The sequence below is a fragment of the Triticum aestivum genome, chromosome 1A (genome assembly GCF_018294505.1).
Source record: "Triticum aestivum cultivar Chinese Spring chromosome 1A, IWGSC CS RefSeq v2.1, whole genome shotgun sequence".
NCBI classification, from domain to species: Eukaryota; Viridiplantae; Streptophyta; class Magnoliopsida; order Poales; family Poaceae; genus Triticum; species Triticum aestivum.
The window spans coordinates 545,684,201-545,701,868 of NC_057794.1; the positions used below are offsets into that span (position 1 = coordinate 545,684,201).

Consider the following 17,668-nt stretch of genomic DNA (forward strand, 5'->3'; position numbering starts at 1 on the left):
ATATGTGCTAAGGGTACACGGAAGGTTGCAGGAGTATTGTGCATTGGCTAAGCTTGATTAAGGTCTACTCGACGTCTGAGAATAAGGTGCTCCATGAAGAATCGATGGTGAATTGGTTTATTGGATGCAAAAGTTTTTCAGAACTCTGAGGTCTGAGCGAGGTTAGAAGTAATTGTGGAGCTGTCAAAGCGGTTGGCACAAGTTTGAGGGGGGGGGGCTTGCAGCGTGCAGAGGCATGCTGGCGACATGCGTATAAGGCTCGCAGGAGTCTGGAGCTCGTCGTGACAGGGTCATGCAAACACAGGGCGTCAAGTAATGCATTGAGATGTGTGAGGCTGGTCATGACGCAAGGTGGAGCATGGTTGCAGTCGGATATTATTCGGCTGGGTCGGACTGGACAGTCTGATGGATCGACGGGGATGTTGGTCAAAGCAGAAGACTGTGGTGATTTCGGCGACGATGACATAGGAGCGTGATGCTGATGGTGGCCGACTTCTAGGGCGTGGAAACACGTGGTGCAGGTCTAAGGGCTTGTGCGGCTTCGACAGACTATGGCGCAGGGTTGATTCAAGGTTATGTACACATGAGAGCTTGAAGTCGACAGGGCGCGGGGTAGCATAGCGCAGCTACATGGGGTCATGTTGAAGGTGGAGCTGGAGTCTAGCGAAAGACTTCACTCTGTGCTGATGGAGGGGCTACGGCGTAAATGCATGGAGAGTCGAAGCCTATTTCAGCGGGATAGCGAGAGACACGTGGATCGGACTGGGTACCAGTGGTCTGATGGAGGCGTGATACTTGGCATCGGTCGGTGATGAACGGTGGTTCTCTGCAGTGGGGCTTGAGTGGTGTGGGTTCGCGACCCGGGAGACTCGACCAGGACAGCAGAGGCTCGACACGGTGATAGCGGCGAGGCGTGCGGTAAGCACGGGACACAGCGACAGGCCAAGGCACTGATGGTCAGACAAACTGTGCAGGGGGTGCTGAAGCAGTGTTGACGAGTACCAGATTCAAGTTGGTGACTGGGTCTACCGGTGCTAGTTGATGGACAGGAGTTGACCATGGAGAATCTGATAAAGTGGCGGAAAGTCTGAAATTGTCAAAAGCTGAGAGTACATGGCCGTATATTCTGTGGTGTTCAGTGCACATGGCAAAGTGCGGATGACAAGTACAGAAGGAGGTGGAGTGCTATAGCTATGGGATATGTCAGACACTATCCGGGGAAAAAGGATGAGACAACTGTGAATTTGACTCAGGGTGACACAGGGCAACGGTGAAATTCTTTCAAGTTTCAGACATGCGGTCAAGAAAGAGCGGTAACGTTGAGTTCAGGTAACTCTTATATGTGGCGTCCAATATGTGAGTTGTTCATTTTCACGCAGACAATGATCAGTGTGTGATGGCATTGAACGGATTCTCTGGAAGTTGGAAGCACAAAGTAGAGTAATGAGGAACTTAATTTTTTGCTCGAGTGTTGACTATGAAGAAGACGAGAAGGGACTACAGTTGCAAGTGGAGTCACATGGAGTCTGGGAGTAGCAGCGGTGCTCATGGCGTATCTCAACTCCAATGTACATGGAGGTTCGACGCATGAATGAATCCAAGGTGGTGGAGAATATTCGCCAAGGTGGAGTTTGTTAGAGTTGTGTCGAATATTATTGTACAAGGTAGGTTACAGTTGGACTTGGTTTTGGGCTGTGTGTAGACAGGGTAGGAGTTGTGTCCTAATAGGACACTTGTATCCTAGGCCTCTCATATATAGCGGGGCTAGACACACGATGTAACCTATGCCAACATAATAGCACGGGTAAGCGGGGGAGCCGGCGGCGTGTGCCGGCGCCCGGGCGCGCGGGGTGCGGTATTGTGACAGTGTCACGGAGAAGAGCGCCCGTAGTCATGCCCCGTGGATGTAGCCATATCGGTGGACCTCGTTAACAAATCTCGGTGTCATGCTTGTGTGATTGCTTGGTCCTCGGTAGATCAACGGAGCGCCTCGGATTTATTCTAACAGAATATATATACACGCCATCTCACTTTCTATGATTTTCCTATTCCTATGAACCAAAGGAGGCTTAGTATATTATTATCATTTGTCTCGGCTGCCTCTCGTGGTTGCTAACATCGTTTAAATCGTCATCCAATATATTCCTACTTCCTAGCTTTCTATAACACGAAGTCAACCTAGACAAACCACTTGTTCCACTTGGACATGGACGCCAGGATCTTGTTGCTTTTGCCGATGGAGTCGTCCACACCATGCAACTGCGAGCAAGAACAGCAGGAAATTTCATTAGTACGCACCACACGGCAGGTAACAGAAGATGTAATCTATAGCTGAATGATGAGAATCACCCTCTCAAGTCATAATTAGCAGGGTTAATCATGTACTAGCTGCTTTTCTTCTACTTGACAAATCCAGGCAACTTACCCGAAAGTGATGCCAGATAAAAGCTAAACAGCAGGCCAAGAGGGCCACGGAGTTGCTATACCTAATGCGGAAAAGCTAAAGTTCCACTAGCTTTGGGGAATTCGCCTCAGAAATCAAAAGGTCAAATATTTGTTTCATTTTGTGAACAGTGGACATGCACGATATGTCTCTTGACCGGAATAGCAAAGTGCTCAAGTGGGGAAAAATCTCTTTCTTGATACTGAAAACTGCATACTACCAGTGTGAGAAATGGATCTTATTTCGATGATTTGGCAGCATTAAAGTTATTTTGCAACTCATGTTCAAAGAAGCAGGATGCTTGTGCGGTATCCAGAAGTGACTCATCTAGCACTAAACCATGGTCTAACTCCTGTACAAAAGTTTGGATAACTATATTCTTACAGCTGTCATGCCTAATACACACCTATTTTGGCAGCGAATGTACCTTTCACTATTTCAGGTATGAGTACTTCATAAAGGACTGACCAGTTTCCAATAAGCATATATGGTGTAAATGTATCAACATCAAAACAGAAACTGACTGATGGCATTTCTTGTCTATGTAGTTTGCTAGCTAAGGTTGTTGCTGCTGATCAATATGTAAGGCCAGAAATGATCAAACTATAAATAATTGGACGAGAGAAGGTAAAAAGAACAAATTAGCTCCAACGATGGCTCAAAGTCCCAAATAAAAGTGAACTTGAAAAATCAAAGTACATACTGTTTTGTGAGCATGCATCAGTGTCTCTCGTTGATTATGAAGGTTCTGAAGAATTGACACGCCGATTTCTTCTGTATCAAGTGCTGTTATTTGGCTTTCTCTAATTCTGTCGGAAGACTGGTTTAACCTTTCTGATGTCATCATCAATCTTCCTCTCTGATCAGATGACGCCTGAGCCATGATATAATAATTGCATTGGTACATCAGAAAGGTAATGGTGCCATGATATCAAAATTACAAACATGACGGATAAAAGGAAAGGCAATATAACACAGAGAAATAAAGACAGTTGTAGAGGTATCCAGTAATAAATTGACACAATAATCTAGATTTCATCTTAATATGTCCACTTCCATCCGAACAAACTAAATTCCAAGCTAATGAATGGATGGAAGACAGGTTTACTTGAAAATTTATGCAATGAAGCTTTCTTGCAACGAAAATAATACATATTCAAGAGCAACGGTATCAATTATGCCTTCCGTTCCTAAATATTTGTCTTTCTAGAGATTTCAACAAGTGACTACATACGGAGCAAAATGAGTGAATCTACACTCTAAAATATGTCTATATACATCCGTATGTGATAGTCCATTTGGAATCTCTAAAAAGACAAATATTTAGGAATGGAGGGAGTAATAATTAAAGTGATAAGTAGGATGAACTGAATGTGCCTCTGTTATTTTGCCCATACTTTGCATGGTAACGCATAATACATCCAAGACTGTTAATTAACTGGAAATATGAATCGCTTATTGACAAAAGAGTCCAAATGTGCTTCTGATTTCAAGCACAGACTGGCTCTGTATTATCATAGCTATAAACTGATTATACAAAAGTCATGTATATAATTCTAAGTTTCTAACCATAACCAAAGCACTAGACTTGACAAGAGTGAAAACTTGAAATTACAGACCTAACTGAAGTTCAAGAAATAGTAGCAGTGCTCACTTCACGGATATCCATGCAAACCATTTAAAATCAGATATGGTACACTTCTTTAGACATCACAATACTGCACACAGTTCTAAATATCATGTTTCAAAGGTGTGCTTTGCACTGTAACCCATCCATATCACAATTCAAAGTCATATAGGGCCACACACTGATAAATTATTTTCTGATGGAACATACATACATACCACAGAAGCAGAATCTGTTAGAAGTACTACACCATTGTTGTCACAAGTGAGTACTTGCTAGAATATTAGATAGTGCGTGAGAGGCGCAATAAACATAATATTTGGCGTAAGGCGGAAACGTTAGGGATAGGGAGCTCACCCCGAGTGAATCCGGCATGCCGGAGTCGAGGAGCTCCTCCCGGGTGGCCTGTTGGGCATTAGGCGCCGAGACCCTCTTGATCTCGCTCTTGATGTTGTTGAGATCAGACTTGTACTGCCTCAGTTTAGACAGCAGCCCGGCCCTGACGGTCGGCGGCAGGCTCTGCGCCTCCGAATCCATCTTCCTGATCTGCATGCGGGAAGCCAGCCAAACAGAAACAGGGCGCATAATCAGACGACTGAGCTATTATAAGAATTAAGATGCACAATCTCTACATGAACTATGAGGAAAGTTTCCACACCACAGCTTAAAATTAATCACTGCAGACCAGTGTGGTAAAAAATTCTGCTCATAGAAAATTTAGTGCAGTCGTTTTTTTACCAGCGATCCCGACTCCTGCACGTGGGCCTGGATCTCGGACAGCTTCTGCTGCTTCTTCTCTGGTGAAGGGAACAGGCAGAGAAGAGGATCAGACCAAGGCATGGAAGCAACCGGAAACCTGGGGTTGTGCGCACGTACCGCCATCGAGGGCGGAGGCGGCGGCGCACTTGCGGGAGAGGGCCGCGGAGATCTCGCGGTACTGCCGCTCGTAGCCCTCGAAGACGTCGCTCATGGTAGCTAGCCGGTGAATCCGCGGTCGCAGGCAGTCGAGTCGGATCGATCGAGGAACGGGATTGGAGCTGAGGCGGTGGACCGGCGAGGGGGAGGGGCCGGGGGACGGCGGCGGGTCAGTTCAAGCAGGTGGGGTGCCGTGTCGAACCGGTGCACGGGGGACGGGAGCGCGGACGAGTGACCGACGTGGCTATCTGGGCCGGCCTAGCCCAGCCCACTCTTAAACGTATTGATTTGTTGGGCTAAAGAATTTGAGATGAGCTTCTTCTAGAAAAAGGGCAGTGCCACGCATCCGCCAGCAGATACTAAAAAAGATCTTCGGCCTAGCTGACCATTGGATGGACATGTTGATAGCCATCCGATCTACCCACATGCACAACCTCGCTTTTGCAACAGGAGAGGTGTTACAGAAAGGCCACCGCAACATGATGCTTGTTGCAGAAAAAAAAAATACGAACGAAGATCTTATTGCAGAAATTTTTCGCAAAAAGGTCTTGTTGCAGATTTTTTTTGCAACAGAGGCCTTGTTGCGGAAACTTTTTTGTTACACATAGCCCTTTTGCAACACAGCTCATGTTCCCGAAACACCACCGATGTCTCAGTAACATTATCCATGTTGCAGAAACACCGAATCGCCATTGTCAACTGTGTTCTGATGAGGTCTGGGCGGTTGGAGCAGCTAGGCAGCGCCGACGAAGTTCTATAGAGGTGACCCCTTCCTTTGAAGCACTCTGATGCAAGCAGCTGCTGCTCCAGTTGCAGCAGCGCACAGGCATGCTTTCCTGCAGCGGAGCGGCGGCGCTGGCTTGCTCTGCAGCAGCCGAATGACTCATGTAATAGTTTGCGCTCATAGTGTGGGGTTGGATCGAGAGAGGCCAGAGAGAGAAAGAAGTTGGGGGTCAAAATCAAAGGGAGAGGAAAGATATAGGATGGGGTTGCCGCTGAGAAATTTCTGGAAGAGATGATAGCATCGTGTAGAACTATAGATAAGGTTGGACGGGAGATGGAAAGGGTGGGCCAGGGACGCGTGGGGAGCGCACAAGGCGGTTGATTTCCAACGCATTCATCGGCTGGATGATTACAAGTGTTTTCCCTAAAAAAAGGAATTTGAGATGAGCTACCCTAGGGATTAATTTATTGCATTCATTCTCAGTTGTTTCTCTCACCTCCTGTGCCTCTCATGGTTCCTAAAATTTGGTAAGTTGTTATTGTTGGAAATATGCCCTAGAGGCAATAATAAATTGATTATTATTATATTTCCTTGTTCATGATAATCGTTTATTATCCATGCTAGAATTGTATTGATAGGAAACTCAGATACATGTGTGGATACATAGACAACACCATGTCCCTAGTAAGCCTCTAGTTGACTAGCTCATTAATCAATAGATGGTTACGGTTTCCTGACCATGGACATTGGATGTCGTTGATAACGGGATCACATCATTAGGAGAATGATGTGATGGACAAGACCCAATCCTAAGCCTAGCACAAGATCATGTAGTTCGTATGCTAAAGCTTTTCTAATGTCAAGTATCATTTCCTTAGACCATGAGATTGTGCAACTCCCGGATACCGTAGGAGTGCTTTGGGTGTGCCAAACGTCACAACGTAACTGGGTGGCTATAAAGGTACACTACGGGTATCTCTGAAAGTGTCTGTTGGGTTGGCACGAATCGAGACTGGGATTTGTCACTCCGTGTAAACGGAGAGGTATCTCTGGGCCCACTCGGTAGGACATCATCATAATGTGCACAATGTGACCAAGGGGTTGATCACAGGATGATGTGTTACGGAACGAGTAAAGAGACTTGCCGGTAACGAGATTGAACAAGGTATCGGTATACCGACGATCGAATCTCGGGCAAGTACCATACCGCTAGACAAAGGGAATTGTATACGGGATTGATTGAGTCCTTGACATCGTGGTTCATCCGATGAGATCATCGTGGAACATGTGGGAGCCAACATGGGTATCCAGATCCCGCTGTTGGTTATTGACCGGAGAACATCTCGGTCATGACTACATGTCTCCCGAACCCGTAGGGTCTACACACTTAAGGTTCGATGACGCTAGGGTTATAAAGGAAGTTTGTATGTGGTTACCGAATGTTGTTCGGAGTCCCGGATGAGATCCCGGACATCACGAGGAGTTCCGGAATGGTCCGGAGGTAAAGATTTATATATAGGAAGTCCTGTTTTGGCCATCGGGACAAGTTTCGGGGTCATCGGTATTGTACCGGGACCACCGGAAGGGTCCCGGGGGCCCACCGGGTGGGGCCACCTGCCCCGGGGGGCCACATGGGCTGTAGGGGGTGCGCCTTGGCCTACATGGGCCAAGGGCACCAGCCCCTAGAGCCCCATGCGCCAAGATATAGGAAAAAGGGGAGAGTCCTAAAAGGGGAAGGCACCTCCGAGGTGCCTTGGGGAGGATGGACTCCTTTCCCCCTCTTAGCCGCACCCCTTCCTTGGAGGAAGGGGCAAGGCTGCGCCTCCCCCCTCTCCCCTGCCCCTATATATAGTGGAGGGGAGGGAGGGCAACCATACCTGAGCCCTTGGCGCCTCCCTCCCTCCCGTGACACCTCCTCCTCTCCCGTAGGTGCTTGGCGAAGCCCTGCAGGATTGCCACGCTCCTCCATCACCACCACGCCGTTGTGCTGCTGCTGGATGGAGTCTTCCTCAACCTCTCCCTCTCTCCTTGCTGGATCAAGGCGTGGGAGACATCGTCGAGCTGTACGTGTGTTGAACGCGGAGGTGCCGTCCGTTCGGCACTAGGATCATCGGTGATCTGAATCACGACGAGTACGACTCCATCAACCCCGTTGCTAGTCTCTCCATAGATAGATCTTGGTGACACGTAGGAAAATTTTGAATTTCTGCTACGTTCCCCAACAGTTATAGTAGATGGATCTCTTAGCTTTACTACAAAATCACCCTAGGCAAACTCCTAGCTTACAACATCATGGTCCCCTAAAAAAGCTTACAGCATCATGGAGGTGGGAAATTTCTAAATTGTGATCGTAAGCAGACCTCTTACTTTTCAATAATATAAAACGGAGTCAGAAATCCTATTCTTGAGGAAAATAACGCTCAATGGTTTTGGTCCACGGCTTAAAAGGTTTATTTTCTTATTTACTTTTCACAAACCACATGCCTCTCGAGAGTATCGATGGGGCCAACCATTGTCATCACATTTTGGGAGAAGTTGAGATTGCACTAGGTGCGAGAAGTGAAACAAATGAGAGCCATCCGCCGCTTGAGAATAATAGGAAAAAATAGCCCAACTATGAAGAGACTAGGTTTCATGGGTTGTGAGGCAGACCGTTGTAAGAAAGAGTTAGGGGTTGTCTCTTAATATGACACTAGAGAACACACTACAACTCGTGCAATAGGCGTGCCTCGTGAGCCTCTCTCCTTCCCAATCCTCCTTGCTACTTCTTTCTTCACCCTTCCCTCTTCTTCCTTTCTTCTTCAACCCATCTCATTTGTGCATAGGCACGGATGCTCTTCAACACATACAACAGTTGACATCTCCTAGGTCCACCATCCTATCTTGCTTCACTTGTCACTTGCTTCTTCCTCTCGCGTCACTGCTCCTCCTCCAACTGATCGGATAACTCTTTCTCCCCCTCATACTTCTCTGCTTATTTCATCTCTTTCCCTCCACACATGTCACCCCCTTCCACTTCCTCCTCATCCCAACCAGAGAGTAGGGAGTCTAGCTAAAACAATCTTGTGATGTCAATATATTTTCTCTTTTATTTTTTTGCAACAAATTTCTTACCCCCCTCGTCATAATGACTTTCTCTCCACCGTCGTTGTTAAGACGAAGACAACTTTGTTCGGGAGGTGATTCAACTATGGGATTTCCCGATCTACACAAGGCTTCTATGACAGTTGTCTTCTTCTCTAAGGCGTTGGTACAGCTGGCCTTATCACGACGACTTTCCGATCGCAAGAGACAATGCCAAGCTGTTCGGCAGTGGCGACCACTGGAGATTGAGTTTATCTATCTCCTCTTCGCAAGAAGTAGTTTTCCTCCTATTTTTAGGTGTAGAAATAATTTTTCCTTTTTTCTGAGAAACTAGAAATAGTTTTTTTGAGGGGGGGGGGATATTTTTCCTTTTTTGAGGGGCATACATAGTCATTCCTTTTTCTTAGGCAAAGAAACAGTTTTTCCTAGAAGAGATTTTTTTAAAACAGATTTTTTTTTTTGAAACAGAGCAGCATGCCCTTTGCCAGAGCTAGGCCCAGCCCACGGCTCGTTGGCGGCATCAACCGCGTGTGTGGAGCGGAGCAAAAACACTGCAGACCAGCCAGCCAGCGGTGCGGGGGAGCGGGACGGCGACGGGCCTGGCCGATCCGGACCCTCCATCCCCGCACCGACGGCCGGGGGCGCCCCGGATCCGGTTTTGGTGTGCCCGAGGGATCCAGAAGTGGGTGAGGTAGAGCGCATATAAAACAGGGGGAGCCTTCTTCTTCCTCCTCTCGCTGGCTTTGCCTTGTAGAGGGGAAGAACAATCCCGTAGAGGAGGCACACAAAAGCTGTTCCGAATTCTCCGATTAATCCCACTGCTCGTCCCAGCCTGAGATCAATCCGCACTTCCGGCCCGGCGTCTCGAGGGGGAGGGGAGGAGCGAGGGAATTCGGCTGCGGATTGGATTGGAGCACTAAGAAAGGCGGCGATCTTTCATAGGTACTGGCCCATCCCGTCTGATCATCTGCGGTTCTTTCCTTGCCCATTTGTATGCCCCGGGGCGGTTTCTGTGGGGAAAGTGGACTCGGACGGTTTGCGCTCCGGTGAAGCTTTTGGTTGGATTTTTTTTCTGTGATTTCTCTCTGAGTTTTAGTTTTTGATTTGGTTGGATTCTTGGTTTCCTTGGTTCGGTGGTTTGATCTGAAAGATCCAGTTCCCTCTCTCTCTTCTCCGGGGATTTCCTGAATTCTACTTTTGTTGGATGTCCTCCGTGCTGTGATTCGTCCGGTTCCCCTGCGTTTCCTGGTCCGGGTGAACTGAGGGGTAATCTGCAGCGGATGATTTGAATCGAGCTCGGGTGAAGTAGCAATCGGTTATCTGGATCAAATCCGCGGAGCCGCATTACGGCATGGGCCGCGTCGAGTTGCGCGCCTGCGATTGAGCATAATCTGGCCCGACTTGACCTGGGATTCGCGCGATTGGGAGGCAGTACTCGGCAAGGATCGGGCGATTTCGCCGACATAATTTCACCGCCTGTTCCGCAGGTTGTAGATGATTAGTACGTAGTATCATCCGTGCCATCTGGTGTTCTTCACACTAGTTCGATCGGCAAAAGAGAGCTCAAATCGGGCGTTGTTTAGGTTGCGTGCTGGTGGTGGTTCGGAATTTGGCTCATCTCCTTCAGTTTCCCCCCCTTTTCTTGTATACTATACTATCGTCAAGCCGGCACATTTTAGCCTTAAATTTTCCCTCTGCTTCCGATTGGTGTGTTGTGTTCGATTTTCTTTTGGGTTTCCATCATATCTAGAATTTGCGGAACCGCAATTTTCACTTTAGAATCACCCCTTCGATTCGTTCTATTCTTCTGTCCTTTCAGTTATTTGATTTGTTCGGTGTAAATGAGTTGAATTGAGCTGAATTTCCAGGCACTTGTTTTTGGATTTGATCTGGTAACTTCCCTGGTTTTACGCCGGTTCGATCTGAAAGCAAGAAGCTCACCTTTTTTCCCCACGCACAACTCGCAAAGGCTGAAGCCTTGTTGGGTTAATCTGATCGGCCACTAAAATCCAGTGAATTGAGTTGAATCTAAGTGTTCATCCCTTGTTCTTTTGATGTTCTGGCCTTCCAGTTGGATCAATCAAGTAGGCAAAATTCCCCAAACTCCTCCTGTTCATTTCAACACAATTTGACTGAGAATTTAAATCCAGTGAATGGAGTTGAATCTGAGCGTTCTCTCGATGTTTCGGTCTCCCAGTTAGATCAAGCAGACAAAATCCCCCAAGCCCTCATGTTCATTTCAATTCGACTGATTTTTTAGCTCCTGCTCCGCGATGAATTCTTCATCTTCCCCTTTTTACCCTCTGCATTATTCAGTATCCTTCAACTTTATTTGGTTGGTTTGATCGGCCATCACAAAATAATTGAGCTGAGTCTTTAGATTTCATCCCATCTCGTGTCCATGTTTTGGTCTTCCAAGTAGAGAAATTCCCCAACTCACCCTGTTCGTTCGTTCAATCTGACTGAAATTTTTTTGGTTCCATCTTTCGTGCAGCACGGCGATGGAGAGGGAGTCGAGGAAGAACTACCAGACGCGAGGCTCCGCGCGCGGCGGCGGCGGCGGGGGCGCTGGCGGTGGCACGGCGGCGGAGCGCGACCTGCTGCTGCAGTGGGGAAACCGGAAGCGCCTGCGCTGCGTCAAGGTGCAGCGACGCGACGTCGAGGCCGCGGCCACGGCGGCCGCCGAGAAGGCCGCGGTAGGACAGCGCCGCGCCGCCGCCGCAGCCACGGCGGCCGCGCAGCACCACCCGCTCGGCCACGCCCACCACCGCGCCATCAGGTCCGTCTCTCCCCCTGCCGCTGTTCTTCAGCATTTTCTCCCTCCCTCTGACTGTACTCTCTGACTGCGCGTGTTGGTTAGCGATGACATTCAGAATCCTCCATGGGTTGGGACGTTGGGTTGAAAGAGCAGCTGGGTATCACGTGATGTCCGTGTCTGGGCACGTGACTTGGAGCGTCAGAAAGTTTCGGTTGCGTTTGATCCGATTTACTTTTAAATTCAAATGTGGATCTGTTCTTTACCCGAATGACCGATATCCGTAGCGGAGTTGGTGATTCCGAATGGTAGGCGATGCGATGATTGGTTTTTGGTTTTGGTTTTGGGGCAACATGATTGATGTTGGTTGGCCGATGTTGTTGTCATTGGGCCAACCTTCTGTTCTTCCAAAAGATGATGGGGTGATCCTGCTTTTTTCTCTTTCAAGTTATCCTGGTCAAGTGTTGCTGGATTGTCCAAGAGGATATGAAGCCCTGGGTGTTCTTGAGGTTTTCTCCATTTGAACCTTGATCGATATCCTTGGGGCAAGCAGTACTAATCTTGAATTATTTACAGTGGGATTACATGCTGTTTTCTCTTGTGGCTCAACTTAGCCCCTTTGAAGGCCAGGAGAATCAGATTTTTGCTAGGCTAAAATTGGGAGCACCAGCAGACTGGTACTTGTCTGGTCAATCCAGCTGATTAAAGCTCAATTCAAGCTCTGCTAGTTGTCTTCTCAGATGGACCTGATCCGTGAATCTTCGATTTTGATCTGCTTCATTATTGGGATTGTTCGTGAAAGCTGTGAGCGATGAGGTTCTCATTTAAGTTGTTGATGGCAATAGCTTGTCAGCATGTGTGTTTGGATGGCCACATACTTTGTATCGGCTATTTTACTGCTGCCTAATTTTAGCCCGAGAAAGAAAACACCATATTTATCTCAAATCAGTCACCACCACACGTATAGTAGATGGTGATGGTGACAGCTTGTTCATTCATTGTTCTTCGCCTTTTCAATTTTGTTTCTTGTATTTGCTGGATTGAGGTCGAAGTTATTGTTTGCTTGCTATCCCATTTCCCTAAATGTGTGTGAATCATGAAATTTTGCAGTCCCCACTCTCCCCATGTTTCGGCATTGATGCATGATTTGCAGTCATAAATTTTGCGGTCATGTATGTTTATGTACCCAATTCTCATTGTGACCACAATTTGAATAGTTTTTTTTGAATAATCAATTGAATAGATTTCTGTCTGTAAGCACATAATTACATTACCTTTTGCCCTTTTGCATTTTTGCTGAATTATAAGACTATACACATGAAATTTTGATATAGGATTATAACGTACTCAGTGAATAGCTACAATTTTCATAAACTGTATCTCATCCGTGTTATTAGCTGCAAACACTTTTCCCATCAAGAGAAATGAATGAACAATTTTGTTGTTCAATGTGTTCCTTCTATTTTTAGAGCTTACTTATGACGCAGTTCAAATAAATGTTTAAAATTCAAAATGGTTAGCCACAACCATTCCAAATTCACAAAAAGAACATCTAAATAATTCACCAGTCTAGACATTACAGTTTGTTCTCCTCTTTATGTTATCATTGTAACATTGCAATTTCTTTATTATCTTTATTAATCCTTAGTGCTACCAAATTGGCAGGAATCCTGAGGAGTCTGGAGCAATGAGGCCGCCATCACAGCAGCAGCAGAACAACACGATCCGCACGGTTACATCCCCAGTCAGGGAGCGCTCTGCCAAGGGAAACAACGACAACAACGCGGTGCCTCCGACCTCTCTCGATGACAAGAAGGGCTCGTCGTCAGGGAGTGAAGGGTCGATCTGGCCAAACTTTGCAGTCTCCCTGACGAACAAAGAGAAGGAAGAAGACTTCTTGGTGTTCAAGGGGTCCAAGCTGCCTCAGAGGCCCAAGAAGAGAGTCAAAGCCATCCAGAGGACTGTCAATGTATGAAACTTTCTCCTCAGCTCCCAAACTTTTAACTGTCAATCATTTCACTTAGGATTCTTCTCTCGTCTTCTTTTGACGGTGCATAGGATTCTTATCTTCTTATAGATAGTAAATAAATTGGTTTCCTTGCTTGTTGCACAGAGATTCCAGTAGTATTAAAAATTGCACAGCAGTACTACTAATGGTTCCAAACTTAAATGCAAGATAAGAAAACCAAGAGCGTACCACGGAGTAAACACATTTGAATAGGCACTTTTAATAGAGACAGGGCATGCGATCACATGGAGCATATGGCCATCTCTGTTCACGATGCCTGCCTTGTCCCTTGGCCAAAGGAGACGTGCAAATAAAATAGCAAAAGATTCCATGTACGCCTCATTGATTATACATGAGATTTAATTAACTTGATTGCCAAGAGGCGTCCATAATGCCACAACATGCTTCTGTCTGAAGCAAATATAAGACTGTTTGGAAGCATTCAGTGCTCCATGTGTTGTGTTGTTCCTACTGTTTAATCTTAATCTCCTTCTTTCTTTGAAGCAGCCAAAGTAATTACCATTTTATCTTATCTTATCTCTGTTGAACTCCATTTCTGAATTCTATACAGTGGAGCAATAATTAGTCCTTGTGCTTGTGGTTGAAGCATGCTTTGGAGTTAAGGTTTCTTTTTAGACACTTGAAGCTTTTGTAGAAGGAAAGATACTTAGAGTTTAGCTTTAGAAAACAGTTGGCGCCAATTTTTTTAGGATATTACTAATGTCTACAGTTTTGTTCATATGTTTTTTTGTTGTTGAAACCGTGTCACGGATTCTGCAGTTCTGACCTGATGTTTGTTTGTCCATCTTTGGCAGTTTGTATGCCCTGGAACATGGCTATGCGACCTGACTCTGGAAAGATACGAAGTACGAGAGAAGAAGGTCTCCAAGAAGGTGAGCAAAGGCTAGCATAACATGTTATCATCTCTGGTCCTGTAAACCCTGCATCACTCACGCACTAGGTAGAAATGAACTGCCTGACCGACGTTCTTCTTGCTCGATTTCGCAGCGGCCCAGGGGACTGAAAGCGATGCACGACATGGACAGCGAGTCGGAAGAGTAATGGTACGACCGTCGTCGAGCCTGAGCAGCTGAGCAGTTAGAAAGAAGAATACACACAAACACCGCCACAGATCCAGTAGCCGAACCAAAGATTGCAAATTAACCTCTCCCAGATGCAATGAACATTGGGGCTGACCGCTTCTCGCGCCCGCGGCTTTCGGAGCGGCTGCGGGTTATTTCCGTGCATGGCTCTGTTTTTTACAGAAGAGAGCGTTGGCTATATCATCTTGTGCCCAAAGGCCCTGACCTCATGTTGATACCATTTGAGAACATATGCATCTCGCTGTGTCAAACTGGTGCCAAGTAGTGTGCTCCAGTACAGGTGGGCGTGTGGGTTTGCCCTCTGCTTGCACTGGCAAATGACGGTAATAATACTTAAGTTAAGATGGATTTACCAGGGTGGTCTTCAGTAATTTGTCTATCCCCTGCTGGCTACCAGCTGCTGTAAACTTCATCCGTAGTTACAATTTGGAGCATCCGATGATGCCATGCGTAGGCTTATCAGGCGACACACTGCTGATGGATATATAAATTTGTGGTTGACGTCATCTATGGTCTATCGTCTTTCTTTTAAGAAATTACTCTCTGTGTAAAAAAAATATAAGAGCATTTAGATCACTAATTGTTTACGGAGGGAGTACAGCGTAGACAACTCTCACTAAGCGCTCAGGAGAGTCCATGGGATGTGCTGCCGTGAATTCAGATCCACAGATTTTTATTTCTTCAAGGCCCTTTTCTGCTTTTTTGCTTACGCGTGGGACAGGTGTCCATGTACTCACGTTGTTTTCCTCACTTGATCAATCCAATAATATCTTCCTTTCTTTGCCTAAAAGAAAAATATCTTTCTTGTATATACTTATAAAAGGTATGGGTTGGCAATGATTCACTCTCCCATCAATTTTCTTCTTTACATGTAACATATGCAAGACTAAAATCTTATAGATGATTTAAATAAACAATTTTATATATAATTGTTGGACCAGTCCTTGCAAAAGGCATAAAAGGCATAATAAATAAATACGTTCTTACTCTTAAGGAGTCAACATAAAAAGAGTCAACATTCACGCTCAGGGTGTAAAAGAAATAAATAAATTCTTACTGTTACTAAATAAATAAATACATTCTTACTCTTAAAGCATAAAAGGCAACGGGGTAGCGCCTGCATGTTCTCTGTTGCCGGTGTCGCTGTGGTGCTGTAACAAAACTCTAATTCTCTCTCTCTTAACGAAATATTGCACAAAACTCTTATGTGTTTTTGAGAAAAAAAACACTCTTGTACTTAATCAACACAAAAGAACAAAGTGTGAAATATCGCTCTAACCTGAAGCCTTGTCTCACATTAAGAAACACTCATCTTTGGCAAACTTTTTGTTTGCCAGTCGTCTGTTTGCTTGCTAGGCATGGCGCTACTTGAACATGATATGTCAGGCAACCTCGCATTCCCTAGCCTCGCAGTGGCGAAGATGATGCGACGTTGGAACTATCGAGAAGGCTCAGGTCTCGGTGCACATGGGCAAGGGATCATCGTGCCTATACAATTCACCGTGCGGTCTCCAAAAGCTGGCATCGGTCATTGTGAGAAACCACATGACAATGGCCTATACGTTCCGCCGTTGCCACATGTGGAAGAGGAGTGACATACGTGGAAGGGTCTTTCACGAGCCCTGCGTCTTGAAGTAGAGTGCTACGAAAAGATCCTCTCATTGCTGCATGACATGGCTCTTCAAGGGGACGATAGCGTGGAGACGGCGGACGCATTGGCGGCGATCGTCAAGTCCAAGAAGGTGATCCAGGAGAACCGTGCGCTAGGGTTGTGGAAGGCCACACTGCCATCCTCCACCTTGCGGTACATCATTGAGAAGGTGATCATGCCGAGGATGGCCATGGATGCGCGAGAGTGGATGCCATCGTGGGATCCGGACTGTCACCACTGGCTTCACCCATTGATTCCTCTCATCGACCACTTACCGGAGAGTCTCTATGACATTGTCGAAAGCAAGATAAGCAATGGCGGCTACGACATCGTCTCGCCATGGAAGGAATACCTTGACCCAACGCAATGGGATACCTTCAGCCGACGCCACATCTTACCGAAGCTGGACAATTCACACGGAACCTGAGGATCACACCGCCGAAGCAAATCGACTCCTCGTTCTGCACGCTGATGCTATGGGCACCTCTCGTGCATGTTGAAGACATGGTATTTATCCTAGAAGCCGAGTTGTTTTTCGACAAATGGAAAAGTGCGCTGCGACATTGGTTGCACGCCGCAAAGCCCTCGTTTGGGGAGGCCACTGCATGGTGCACCGGCTGGAAAAAGCTCTTCACGCCAGAGCTACTCGCCGATGAACGCGTGCTCGCACATCTCGAAGTTGGTGTTGACATTGTCAACATACTTGTAAATTATACTTGGTAGTCTGCATTGGCTGCAAATTTTCTTATAAACATGTTGTTACTCCTTAGCAATTTGTATTGTAGAGATGTAGTTACTCATTTTGTTTCAATGTAATATTGTGGAAATACTCAAGTACCTACTCAATATTATGCCACTCAATAAATCCTCTCAAGGATATTGGAGATTAAGAAAATGTTCCTTTTCTTCGGGTCGTATGGAAATAACAGGAATAACTTATTTGATTAAATCGCAACAGATAAAAAAAAGTATGTGCACCTTAGTATAGCAAGAAGCATGTTACCATTCCATGCAAAATAAGACATATCAGATGAAGAATCACCATAATGCTGAAAACATTCAAACAATCATCTCTTCTTCTAGATTACCCCAAGTTGTACATGAACATTAACATGGCAGGGAGGTTCAAGATTATCGACCACACCATAGGCGCCTTACTTTCGACGAGAAAGTGGCCTACTCGTAAAATAATATTCTGTCATAATGAGACATACATGACGCCAAACCTAACCTTTGATCCCTTGTGGGCTGTGGTTAACAACCACCATCTTAATAGTCTAACAGAAAGTTGCTCTAGAAAATGTATATTTCATTTCCTCCCTCTTTAGTTCATTTCATCTATAGTTTCTAAAGTAAGA

At 46.1% G+C, this 17,668-nt stretch overlaps 2 protein-coding genes across 2 annotated transcripts; one reads left to right on the forward strand and one right to left on the reverse strand.

The window, feature by feature from the left end:
- Window positions 1–1,973: 1,973 nt before the first annotated feature.
- On the reverse strand, window positions 1,974–5,241 carry LOC123180283 (vesicle transport v-SNARE 11). Its single transcript, XM_044592278.1, has 5 exons — window positions 4,947–5,241; window positions 4,809–4,867; window positions 4,428–4,616; window positions 3,147–3,317; window positions 1,974–2,259 (listed from the first exon to the last, which is right to left on the reverse strand). Exons 1-5 carry the CDS (start codon window positions 5,038–5,040, stop codon window positions 2,179–2,181), a joined length of 594 nt encoding a protein of 197 aa, XP_044448213.1. The 5' UTR covers window positions 5,041–5,241; the 3' UTR covers window positions 1,974–2,178.
- A 4,098-nt stretch (window positions 5,242–9,339) lies between these two features.
- Window positions 9,340–15,165, forward strand: LOC123065317 (uncharacterized). The gene is made up of 5 exons (XM_044488647.1): window positions 9,340–9,735; window positions 11,288–11,572; window positions 13,214–13,517; window positions 14,372–14,449; window positions 14,565–15,165. The coding sequence occupies exons 2-5, from the start codon at window positions 11,295–11,297 to the stop codon at window positions 14,616–14,618; spliced, it is 714 nt and encodes a 237-aa protein (XP_044344582.1). The 5' UTR covers window positions 9,340–9,735; window positions 11,288–11,294; the 3' UTR covers window positions 14,619–15,165.
- Window positions 15,166–17,668: the final 2,503 nt, after the last annotated feature.